At 61.1% G+C, this 12077-nt stretch overlaps 2 protein-coding genes across 3 annotated transcripts; one reads left to right on the top strand and one right to left on the bottom strand.

The window, feature by feature from the left end:
- Nucleotides 1–1504: 1504 nt before the first annotated feature.
- POLR2J (RNA polymerase II subunit J) lies at nucleotides 1505–5020 on the top strand. The gene is made up of 4 exons (XM_025923193.2): nucleotides 1505–1635; nucleotides 2750–2839; nucleotides 4046–4220; nucleotides 4819–5020. Exons 1-4 carry the CDS (start codon nucleotides 1583–1585, stop codon nucleotides 4852–4854), a joined length of 354 nt encoding a protein of 117 aa, XP_025778978.1. The 5' UTR covers nucleotides 1505–1582; the 3' UTR covers nucleotides 4855–5020.
- Nucleotides 2833–12064, bottom strand: LRWD1 (leucine rich repeats and WD repeat domain containing 1). Of its 2 annotated transcripts, none has more exons than XM_025923192.2 (15): nucleotides 11837–12064; nucleotides 11056–11290; nucleotides 10839–10955; nucleotides 10215–10355; nucleotides 9871–9975; nucleotides 9489–9611; nucleotides 9287–9401; nucleotides 8980–9089; nucleotides 8586–8793; nucleotides 8009–8081; nucleotides 7786–7926; nucleotides 6400–6491; nucleotides 5855–6010; nucleotides 5648–5760; nucleotides 2833–3039 (listed from the first exon to the last, which is right to left on the bottom strand). In XM_025923192.2, exons 1-15 carry the CDS (start codon nucleotides 11914–11916, stop codon nucleotides 2833–2835), a joined length of 2016 nt encoding a protein of 671 aa, XP_025778977.1. In that variant the 5' UTR covers nucleotides 11917–12064. The 2 variants fall into 2 exon arrangements, with proteins under 2 accessions (XP_025778977.1, XP_086547926.1); XM_086691800.1 differs by lacking the exon at nucleotides 2833–3039 and adding an exon at nucleotides 5299–5567 and having other exon boundaries at nucleotides 11837–12062.
- Nucleotides 12065–12077: the final 13 nt, after the last annotated feature.

The raw sequence follows: 12077 nt of genomic DNA, 5'->3' as shown, positions 1-12077 counted from the left end.
ATCTCCTTGGGTTTCAAGAACCTTGTGGTCAGGGACTATGGACCCCAGGGTCTGCTGTGCCCTAATGCAGAGTGAAGGGGAAAGAGGTGTGCACTTAAGGGGCTGCCACAAGTAGAAGCCCAGGCTTTAACCGCATACACGCGGCCCCATAGTGTCACCCACCACCCTCTCCTCCAAAAGGGTCCTGGGGTGGGGCGGCTGCTGCAGCCCAAAGGGGGTTACAACAAAGTGCCTGGCCATGTACCCCCGCACCCTCAGGGTCTCTCAGGCAGGGAATGAGGTCCCGTTTGGGTGAAAACGACATCCCCTTTTCCCCTCACCCCCGCCCAGAACAGTTAAGTAGCAATCCCTGGTCCAAACTTTCCCAGGATGGCCCAGAAGGGCGGGTTACAGCCTCAGGGCATCGTCACCCTCCGTGCCTTCCATTCCTCCCCACCTACTTAGCCTGGTGTGGCCTGGCTTGCAGGCCGGTGCCAGCCTCCACTTCCTCACCCCAGGGGCCCAAAGCTCAGGAGGAAACAGCCCCTCCCAGGAAGTGGTGTGGAAGCTCCGGGTTTCCTTGGGGGCTCCTCCGCTGCTGAGGCTTCGGTAGCTTATGGGAGACCCAGGCCCTTGGTTCTGCCAGCTCAGGCAGGGCCTTTAAACAGTAGTAGGGGTTCCTGGGTGGCTCAGTTAAACCTCCGACCTTTAAGTTTCCGACTTTGGATAGGGTCATGAGCTCCGGGCTCCTGAGTTCAAGCCCCACGTGGGGCCCTCTGCTGTCAGCACAGAGCCCACTTTGAATCCTGTCCCCCTACCCCTCTCTCACAAATAAACATTAAAAAAAAAAAAAAAGATTAAATTGGCTTTGGGATAGATCTCAACAGCAGTCATTAAAAAACCAAAAACCCCTAAACCGTAGTCTGCCGAATACCAACCAATGAAAACGGACTCCTACACTTGCCCCTCCAAGCTCCTCTCTCCCCCTTGGATACACCTGTCTCCAGCCCTTACCCGCTGTCTGGCTAACAAGAAGCTCATTAGGCCACAAGCCCCCTTGGCCAGCCAGGGACGGCACAGCCGGGGGCCCGTGGCAGGCGGCCTTGGCGGGGGCTTCACAACCCACTGGCCCGGGGACCGGGAGCCCGTGAGGCGTCTTCCGCCCCCCGCCGGCCACAGCTGCCCACTGCGCCCTGGCTCCATCCTCCGAGGGCCTCGCTGGGTACTCCGAGGGCACATCTCCAAAGAAGGATCAAGGGGCACGGGGAAGCGGAGAGGGGCACCGGTGAGGCCCTCTCAGCACGAGCAGAGCAGCTGCCCGCACCGCTAGCGGGGGCCGAAGCGCGCCCACAGGGGAACGAGCACACGGAGCCGACTCCGGGTTGACGCATGCGCAGAACCACCAGCCCCCCCCCCACCCCCGGCCTTCGGTCCCACGGACTTTTCTCGTGCCTGCGGTACATCCTCCGGGCCGATAGGGGGCAATCAGCCGGTCTTCACACGGGTTCGGCCCGGCCGGAGTAACCCGGAAGCAGCCTCTAACCCGGAAGAGGTGGTGTTATAGGATTCTGCCGGCGGCGGTGGTGGCGGCTGCGACGCTAGGATGAACGCCCCTCCCGCCTTCGAGTCGTTCTTGCTCTTCGAGGGCGAGAAGAAGTAAGTGGAGGCGGGGCGGGCCGGGGGTCGCGGGCAGTGTCCGGGGCTCCTCCGGCTCGTCCACTGCCGGGAGGACGGAAGCAGCTTTTTACTGGGCGTCCCGTCCGCTTCGCCCTGCGTACGCCAAACTTGAGACTGTCCTGCCGGGCGGTGGTGAATGTCTCCATTCTGCAGAGGAGGAAACTGAGGCTCAGAGAGGCTGAGTAACTGCCCCGGCACACAGGAAGTGGCGGTCTGTATCGGAACTCAGGGTACCTGATGCCAGAGTGCTTTTCCTCTGGGATCCGACAGCCTCCTCATTTCTCTTCCTGGCCGCTGCTTTCATCCTCCTGATGCAGCCAGAGTGATGACTCCTAGGCTCTAGTCCGATCTTCACTCGCCCGTGGGGAACCCTGGGTGACCTCTTGCCTGCAGGGGGAAGGAGAAGGGTGTCTCGTGGTCTCAGACTGGACTTGGCTCCTGGATCCCCCACTTAACGTCTCCATACCTTTGGGCAAGTGACTTAATCTGCTTGAAGCCTCCTCTGGAAAATGGGCTTCTTGCTGTATTCAATCACAGGATTTTCTCTTAGGGGAGCTTAACGAGGTAATTTACGGAAAGCCAATTAAGCATCGGCTTTTCCTTCTCTTAACAGCCTGGCATGCAGGGAGGGCTCTGTGGTCTAGCCCTTACCAGCCACTTAGTCTCCCTTGGGAGCAGGGGTTGTCGACTGGGGCCCATTTTGCCCCCCAGGGGGGCTTTGGCAGTGTCTGCATTTTTCGTTGTCATGAAGGGGGTGCTCCTGGCAGTTAGTGAGTAGGGACCAGGGATACCGGTCGTGTCCTGCGGTGTACAAGACAGCCCCCGACAAAAACGAACTATCCGCCCTTAAATGCCAGTGGTGCCAAGGTGGAGGAACTCTGCTTTAAGAACAAGGAACAGTCCAGAGTAGGTGAGGGTCCCGGCAGAATCAGGGCGTAGCCACCCTGCGCGCTGAGTCAGAGGTCTTTATGGTTGAAGAGATTGAGGAAGGCTTCCAGGAGGAGGTAGGACTTGGGCCAGTGTTGAAGGGCAGGGTTTAGACTTGGAGGAGGAGAGACCCTGTTCCCCATCAGTTGCTCTTGTCTCTTCCTAGGATTACCATTAACAAGGACACCAAGGTACCCAATGCCTGTTTGTTCACCATCAACAAAGAAGACCACACGCTAGGAAACATCATTAAATCGTAAGTTCCAAGTCAAAGGCTCTTGGGCAGTGTTTAGGGGGCTCTCTGAGGCAGAGCAGAAATTCCAGATTTCCTGGTCTTTCTGAGCTACTGGAAGATCTGGGTGCTTGTTCTGGCAGCTCGCACGTAAACGTGCATTTTCTGCAGGACACTGACCCGTGTCGGTTCACGTAGCCATGTTTCTGTGTTGGCTCATCTAGCTGAGGAAAGGAAGCGAACGCGCAGTGAGCCAGAGGAGAGCAGACCTACTTGTGTTTTGGGGCTGGGCACGGAGCAGCAGTCAGGATTAGTGGCCCCCCACCCCAGCCACCCCGGTTTGTCACGGTGACCTCAGTAACACCTGGCATGCCAAGATAACACGTGCCAGAGACTGTAACGTACAGAGTAAAGGAAAGAGGTGGGAGAGAGGCTGTGGTGATCTGGCGCCCCTGTGGACAGAGCGCGGATATGGGTTGGTGGGTGTTTGTTTACGCCAGTGAGATCCCGGCCAGATGCGATTGCTGTTCTGGCCCAAGGATTTGTTTCACTGATGAAAAGCACTATCGGTGAGGCCGGGTCTTTCCAAGGTTTGAGGTCGTGGGCATGGAGCCTGCCCGGTCTCCCGGCTGAAAGGAGGAGGTGGACTTGGCCGCCTGTCTTCTCTCTGGCCGAGTCCTGCCCTGAGCCGGGTGGTGGTGCTCAGGCCCTCCTGGGGCCTCGCCGCTCCCATGCAAGGCGAGGCACGTCCCCCGGGCTTCAGTTCACTTCGCCACAGCCTTGCAGAACGAGGCCCTCGGTGTGTGGGCAGCAGCTGCCAGCCCGTGTTGCCCAGAGGACTTCGATTTCTCCCCCTGCTGCCTTTACTGCTCTCATCGGGCTGGAAGCTGGGCTTCGTATTTTGTGTTCTGGTTTACTGAATCCTGGCTGCCTAGGGAGGGCTCTTTTGACTTCCCCTGAGGGAAGTTTTCTGGAAATCCTGCTTACCACGTGGGATTCCCACAGATGTGTTTATGAGAGGCTTCCCCATGTGGTCTATCTTCGAAGCGTTTTCTTTCAGGATTTTTTTTGGGGAAATCAAGAGCAGGGAGCCACCTGGGGTCAGCCCCCCGGCTGTATTTGCTTATAGGTTTCAACCCAATGGGAAGATTCCTTGGTTATAGGCCTGGTAATCCCCAGGGGTGCTAGGCTCAGCCTCCCTGCGTCACACTGGCCATCTGTGTGTCCCAGACAGCTGCTGAAGGACCCCCAGGTGCTGTTTGCGGGCTACAAAGTCCCCCACCCCTTGGAGCACAAGATCATCATTCGGGTGCAGACCACACCGGACTACAGCCCCCAGGAGGCCTTCACCAATGCCATCACAGACCTCATCAGTGAGCTCTCGCTGCTGGAAGAGCGATTCCGGGTGAGGAGCCAGCTGTGCAGGGGGGCGGGGATGTTCTCGTGCCCACATCCGGGGCAACCATTGGGGGCAGGTGGTGACAGAGCAGGGATGTGACTATAGTCTCGAGCAAGTGCGGACTAAGGGGTTATGGAGCCTTCTGTCTGCACGCATGGGTGGGACCTTACTGAGGGCTCCAGGCTTTCCTTGGGTGCTCTTGTGGCCCCTTGGGGCTCCTCCCCCAAGTCTTCTCTATGGTGCCGGCTACTCTGGTTTGTAAGGCCTGGCTGCTTCCAGGGCATTTCTGGAGGGGGCAGCTCATCCTGGGGTGGGGGTCCCATAGTTAGGGGGGATGGCCACACCTGTCCCTGCAGGGGGGGGGGGGCTCAAAGTCTAGACCCAAGATAGAGCGGGAAAGATCCACGGCTTGTCAGATTTTAACATCTGTGTCATCTGCACCTTGCACAGATGGGGTGGGGCCGCTGCGGACTGCCCAGCTCCCAGGAGAGGGGCCAGGGTGGCAGTTCCCTGGCAGACCTCTGTCAGGGACCCTGGGGTTGTGTTCCCGGCACCCAGCCCCAGGCCTCTCCGGCTAAGTGCTCTGCTGCCCCTCTCTGCTCAGGTGGCCATCAAAGACAAGCAAGAAGGCATCGAATAGAAAGCTGGAGGGGTCTTGCTTGGCACCTGCACTGGAACCTTCTCCAGGCCTCAAGTAGCTGCTTCTCCAGCTTCAGGGACATCCTGGTGAGCCCCTCCCACCAGAGCCAATGTGTACGTACATAGAGTCTGTTTTACCTTCCAAATAAAAGTGTGGCAGGAAGAGACCTGGATGTGGGCTAAAGCAAGGTGACCACACAGCATGTGGATTGCGAGGCTCCATGGAGGTAGATGACCTCTTGCACGGTTACTCTGGGGCTGTATTTCAGAGTGGAAGACTCAGAGTTTTGTCTGAGAAGGTGGCGCGATCCCTCATTCTAGACCAACAAGTGCAAAGCTGGGGGCGGCCAGGGAGGCAGTGCTTCCAGGAGTCCCTCAGCTGCCAGGTCCGCCTGCCCGTCTCAGACTAGGAACGCCAGACGGGGCCACAAACCGCTCTCCAGTCTTCTCTTAAACAGTAGAGACTTTAATAAAAACATTCGCTGATAAAAAGCTCCCTGTCATTAGCCCCAAAGCTGAATAAGTTAAGTTGTGTCCCTGGTGCTCCGCGACAGGCAGGAGGCGCTGCTCTGGCTACGGTCTCTTCCAGATGGCCACGATATTGGAGTCTGTCAGAGCGGTGAGGTAGGTAAAGGTGGGGTTGGCCACCACTGTGTTCACCATGGTCTTGGTCACCATCTGGCCGAGGGCCCAGGGCTGGGGCCACTTAAGGATCTGGGGGGAAGAGAGGGGGGCTGGGCTCCCGCTTCCTACACAGCAGTCCCGGCGGCAGGAGAGGGACACGCGGTGCCTACCTGCGTCGGGGCCTGTGGAGCTGCCGGCAGTGGAGGCTGCTGGGTCAGGATGTGCCTGACGTCGTAGACCCACACGTTGCCCTCCTCGTCTCCACAGAGCACGATGCCCTCATCTGCCAGGACACACACGTTGAGATTGAAGGTGGGGCAGAGCTCCGGGAGGTGGAGGGCAGGATGGGGTGGCTGGGGGTGGGGGAAGAGGCTCACCAGGACAGGTGCTGAGCGAGAAGTAGGCCAGCTTGGTGGGTGACCACTGCAGCCGAGCCAGGACCACCACCGCTAGTGTGGACTGCTTGCCCCGGCCCACCCATGTCTGGCTCCAGCTCCACAGGCAGATGGTGCCCAGGCTGTTCCCCTTGGAGGCTGCGGGCGAGAACTGGGGTTGGGGGGGGGCCCTCTCCACAAACACTTCTGTTGCGTAGCGGGGACCCCTCAGAAGCCCCTAAACCCCAGCCCAGGGAGGGGCGCCTGAGTGGCTCAGTCGGTTAAGCATCCGACTCTTAATCTCATCCCACGTCACGATCTCGCAGTTGGGGAGTTTGAGCCCCACGTTGGGCTCTGCACTGATGGTGCGGTGCCTGCCTGGGATTCTGTCTCTCCTCTCTGCCCCTCTCCCGCTTGTGCTCTCTCTCAAAATAAAAAAATTTTAAACCAAAAAACCCAGCCCAGGGAGAAGCGACCCACAAAGGCCTTACCGGGGTCTATCCTTGGTTCTCAGGAAGCCAGGCTGTCCCTGAGCAGGGCTCACTCACCCACGACATCCTCATTCACAAACGCCAGCCCGTCCACTCTCCGCCCTGGTGCCTCCGAGCCCTCGGAGAAGACAAACTCCACCTCACACACCCTGCGGGGCAGCAGCAGATACCGGTCAGCTACCCCTGCATGGACAGGAGCCGTGTGCCTCTAGATGTACCCTCTGCCCCAACTAGGAGATGCGACAAGATCTGTCCCGGGCCCTGGAGAGGTTCGGCTTTGCCCTGGAAGGGGAGCCAGCACCTCTGGGGACACAGCCACAGGTGGTGGGAACTCAGGAGCAGGAGGGGCTGGTTCTCCCACCCCATCCTGGGGGGCGGGGCTGGGAATGGTCTGGAGAGGCAGGCAGTTCTGGGCCGGTGCAGGGAGCCAGAGGGTGGTGGGAAGTGACTGCTGCACTTTTCCAAGCTGAGAAGCGTATGGGGTCGACGCTGCTTGGAAAGGCTGCCCGGCAGCTGCACACGGTCCCCGTGCCACCTGGAGCCAGATAGGCAGCTGAGGAGCAGCAGACCCATCTGAGGCGTGGGCCACCATAGGGCTTGGACCCCAGACATGTGGGTGGGCAAAGGGTAGGGGGCAGGCCCAGGGCTTAACCAGGTGTGGCACAGGGCCACCACCAGCACTGGGCCAGACAACTGCTCCAGCCTGTGCTGAAGCTTCTGGGATTTGCCTCCATGTAGCAGCTGCCTCACTCCTGTCACCCACCTCTAAGGTTCTTCCCAGGCCATCGACTGCATTTAGGACAAAATTCACAATCTTACCGGGGCCAACGGCCAGTGGCCCCGGCCCGAGCAACCTCACCACCTCCTGTGCCATCTCCTCCAGCTTCCCAAGCTGGGCCAGACCTCCCAGGTCAGGCAGCTGTCCCCACCCTGTGCACAGGCTGCTGCCTCTGTGTGAGCACCTCCCCCCTCTGCCTGACTCCCTGCTAGGCTCACATGGTACCTTAGTCTTCCTTTGCACCTGACCTCACACCTTGGGGGTAACAGGCCATCTTTGTTAATGCCTGTCTCTGCTACAAGGCTGTGAGCCCCGCAAGGGCAGGGATGCTATGCTGAGCTCAGTCTCTGGCCTACCAGGTGGTACAGATGAGCCCCGCGCCTCCCCATTGCCCTCAAAGGTGAGGTGATCACAGCTCTGAGAAGTGACCCGGCCCGGTCCCCCTCCCCCCCACTGAACACCAGGGAAGGAATGGGTCACGAGGCTTTCCTCGAGAGACTGGCAGGAGGTGGGGACAGACCAGACTTGGGAAGAGGACCCTGAAAACAGCCTCTGGCTGCCCAGAACAGGGCACAGCTTGGGCACCACCCCCGGCAGTCCCACTCAGGGTCAGACATCTGGACTGGCCGCGGCCAGGCTTTCGAGGCCTCCCGGGCCGGCCTCACCTCCTCTTCTGAGGCTGGTCCAGCCGCACGTCCCAGCAGCAGCAGCCACCCTCGCAGCCAGCCAGCAGGTAGGCCTCCGGGCAGGACGCCACAGGGCAGAGGCGCAGCGGGATGGAGGCAGCATCGAGTGTGAGCAGCTGGCTGCCGGCAGGTGGGGAAGAGTGTGAGGCCGCGGCCCTGTGTTGGCGCCCCGCCCCCGCGCCCCGCCCCTCAGCATCATCACCTGGCCTGGAATTCATAATCGTGGTTGGGCACCCCGATGTCCCAGAGGATGATCCGCTTGTCATAGGAGGCCGCTGGGCAGGGGATGGGAAGGGGAGAGGCGGCTCTGAGGAGGCCCTGCTCCCTCCCGTGGACTCCATTCCAGGCTGAGGCCGTGGTCACAAGGCCAGCCCGAGGCAGGCCGGGCCACAGCTGGGCCACGGAGGGCTCGAGTGCCTATGCTGCCTACCTCGCCCTAATCTAACGTGCCCCACGGCAGGCAGCCATCTTCTTAGGCCTCTGCTCACACATCACCCTTGTCTGGCTTACCACTCTTGGGGGGCAGGGGTGTCCACCCAGGTCACAGAGCAGCCCAGGCTGTGGGAAAGCTTCAAGGCCATGGAGCAGCTGGGGGCAAAGCCAGGATCTGACACCCTGTCAGTCGTCCACAAAGCCACGCTGTTTCTACTACTGCCAGAGCAGAGCGTGGCGCCAGCCATGAAGCCCGCCAGCAGCAGGAGCTCCCTACCGTGCTGGGGAGGGCGCACTGAGGCGTCTGGGTGCTGGGGACACCTCAGGGGTGTGGGAGAGGGTCTTACTGAAGAGGTGGGTCTCGTGGGTGGGGCTGAAGCAGAGGGTGGCGATGGCCTTCTTGTGGGCCCGGATGACTCCGCAGCAGAAGCCAGCACGCACGTGCAGCAGCCGGACCAGGCCCCGCAGGCCTGCAGCCGCCAGCACACTCCAGCGCTTCTTGTGGCCTGCCTGCGTGACCACTGTCAGGGCTGTCCAGGCCACCGAGAAGAACTCCTGGGGGAGAGGAGGGAGAGGGCGTCACTAAGGGGCAGGGCTACGTGCGCACGGTGCCTGCTAGGTCAGGCCTGCGGCACTGAAGCCCGGCAGAACAGAGTCACCTAGCGAGCGGGTGGCTGAGCCTGGGCTCCCAACCCCGGCACTCTGCCCACAGTCCCGCACAAGCAGGGCCCCGGCACTCACCTCGCCAGGCGCCTTGTACTTGTGCAGTACGATGCCCGTCTGACAGTCTATCACACACACGGCCTCCCCGCCACACGTGGCCACGGTCTGTGATGTGGCCCCTGCCTGCCCTGTTGTGAGGGGTCAGCCTAAGTAAAAGCGTTTCCTGTGAGGTTTGCCCCAGCAGCTCCTTCCTGGCCTTGACGACACTTCATGAGCTGTCTCTCGCAGGTCCCCCATCCACCGAGGCGGCCCCCTGACCAGAAAGCTTGTTCCTGCTCGTTCCCTTGGCTGTCACCCTGGCCCTGCCTGCCCCACAAGGATGTACCCTCCTCCCAGGCCGGCTCGAAGGCGCAGGCCCAGAGCTGGGTCTCCAGGTCCCGAGGGCTGTTGTTCTTGCTGTGACACTGCAGAAAGTGCAGGGGCTCCAGGTCCAGGGCAGGCTGTGGGGGCAGAGGTGGGGTTCACAGCTGCCCCAGCCCTCACTCCCTGCCAGCTGCCCAGCTGCTTCCTGGCCCCTGCGAGCTTACCTGGCTGCCATCGGAGCCCATGGGGCTGCCTTCCACATGGGCCGGTGGGGAGGGGCATCCCCGCTTGCTGGGAGACAAGCTGAGTGAGACGTCACCCGATCGTTTCAAGGCCATCGGTCTGGCCTGTGGAGGGGGTCAAGGCTGGGCTGAGAAGAGCCTGGTGACCATGGGCCCATCTGCCCAGGGCTTCCTTCCTCTGCATCTCTCCCCCATGGGTGTAGAAAGCCAGGGTTGGCCCAAGGTCAGCTTGAACTCGCCCAGGCATCAGAGGCCATCTCCTGGGCTCATTTCCAGGACCCCTCCCCTTCCCTCCTCTAGTCTCCCTAGGCGGGAAAGGCCAAGACAGGCCTGTGGAGCCTTGAGAGCTGCATGATACACCTACCCTGGGCTCCTGGGCGGCTGTGGCTTTTGAAGGCCTCTCCGGGATGCCGGTCTCATGCACCTGGGTCCCACCAGAGGCCACCAGCGCCTCAGAAATCATCTGCACCTATGTGGGGCCAGGACATCAGGAAACTGGGTACATGCAGTCCTAGGGGCCCCCAGCCCCTCCCCAACTGCTGGGACAAACAGCCTGTGCTTCCCATGCAACCATTAAGTCAGCCTTCCCTGACCCATGCCACTCTCCCATAAATCCTTATGGCCAGAGGCTTCCAGGGCAGCTGAAGGCATGGGAGCCATAGAGGATCTGGGAGAACCAACTCCCAGCACAGCAGGGTGAGGCCATACCCGCCACTGGGTGAACTCGCTGAGGGACTCAGGCCCATAGCGGACGTTCCTGACTGCGGACTTCACAAAGTCAGCCTGGGCCTTCTCTGCCTCCTCCTCTGGGCTCCGTGTGGCCATGAACTTCTCCCAGTGAGCGGTGACCTGCCACCAGAGGGACCAGATTCAAGCCCAGCCCACCCCAGATCTCCTGGACCCTCTGTGGAACCTCTGCATCCAATCTTCTGGCCCCAATTGTCTCCACCTCACTGTCTCCTGGAAGTCTCCCTGAACCACAGCCTTCTTAGCTACAGCATACACAGTCCTAAACAACCCACACGTGAGCAACAGCCCCAAGGAGAAGCGGGCCCAGAGTAAGGTTACTTGAAAGTGTCTTAGCCTCCCTGGCCGGGCCCCGCTCCCACACCTGGAGAGCCAGACCTCTCAGGACGAGAGACCAAGCACCACAGCCAGGCTCAGAGCAACATGTCAGGCTAGGACATAAAGGCCACTGAGTATCAGGGCAGAGCCACTCAGTATCAGGGCAGAGCACTCCCGTGACCCTCACTCGGGGTTCCCCCAGTGTTGCTCATTCCTCAAGGTCTCCAAGCGTTTCCAAACACCAGAGAAGCCTGCTGGCTCCCTTACCCTGCTGGTCAGCTCCCGGTTTAGGTTCTCCACCTGAGAGGAAGTGGAGGAAGCATCCTTGCCATTGACCTTACGGAGCTTGGGCAGGAGAAAGGAGACTTTCAGGTTGTCACTGACCTGGGGGATGAGGGAGAGTGGCTCAGTGTCCACCTGTGGCTCAGCCCAAGCGTGCCGGCCCTGGGTACGGGGCAGGTGGGGGACGGGGTACCCTACTTACAGTCAGGAAGGGGTTGCCTTCCAGGCTCAGCTCCTCAAGCTGCGGGAATTGACACAAGGCAGTGACGTCTCCCAGCTGGTTGTTGGCGCAGCGGAGGATGCGCAGGTGGGACAAGCCCAGATTGGCGGGCAGCGTCTCCAGCTGGTTGTTGGAAAGGTCCAGCTCTTGCAGCTGCGTCAAGCGGCTCAGGAGCTTGGGGTCCAAGTGCTCCGAGAGCAGCTTCAGGCCAGACAAGCTGGGTGGGGGCAGACAGGGAGGGCTGAGGGGGGGAGGGGAGGGGAGGAGCGCCCCCCCCCCAGGACAGTCCAGGGTGCCTCCAAAGCCTTTTCCAGCAGAGGATCACCTTCGTGCACAGCTTTTCCTTCTTAAAATCTAGTAACTACTTTACAACTGAGTACAGCTGGCACCTCCAGAACGCTTTCCCTCATCCTCTATGGGAACTCCTCTGTGCTGCCCTGGGCCTCGGGAATTAGCTCAACAAGTTGCTCAATACCCTTTCTGCAGGACTGTCTCCCCCTAAGCCCGGGCCCCCTTCAGGGAAAAGGCCACTCAGGGCCCAGCCGGCCCCTCTCATAACGGCAGCCCTGAGTTTGGCCCCAGTGATCAGCCTCCGCCTAACCGACAAGGCGATAACGGGGCCAGGGAGGGAGTGGGCATGGGTCGCAGACTTTCTTCACTCCCAGCGGGCGACGCAGGCCCGGGTGGCGGGCTGTGTGTCCCCCGCCCACCCCCCCACCCCCCCGGCCCGGCGGACCCCCGTCGCCCCCGGCCCGCCTCTTACTCCAAGCTCCGGATTTTCCCCAGCCGGTCGCTCTTGGGACGCCCCCGCTGCATGAGCAGCCGCGCCGAGAGGGGGCCCATGGCGAGGAGACGCGACCCGCGCTGGCCGGTCGGCGGCACCGGCGTCCGGCCGAGTCCGTGCCTCCTGGAGACCGAAGTTAACGTCCACGGCTGGCGGAGCTCTGGAGGCGGCGCCGCGCGAGCCCGTCGGGGGCGACGACCGGAAGGAAGCGGCCCGGCGG

This window comes from Puma concolor, chromosome E3 (assembly GCF_028749965.1).
Source record: "Puma concolor isolate L17-30 chromosome E3, mPumCon1.1.hap2, whole genome shotgun sequence".
In the NCBI taxonomy this organism is placed as follows: Eukaryota; Metazoa; Chordata; class Mammalia; order Carnivora; family Felidae; genus Puma; species Puma concolor.
The sequence above is the reverse complement of the archived record's forward strand: the minus strand, read 5'-3'. Positions and strand labels throughout refer to the sequence as shown.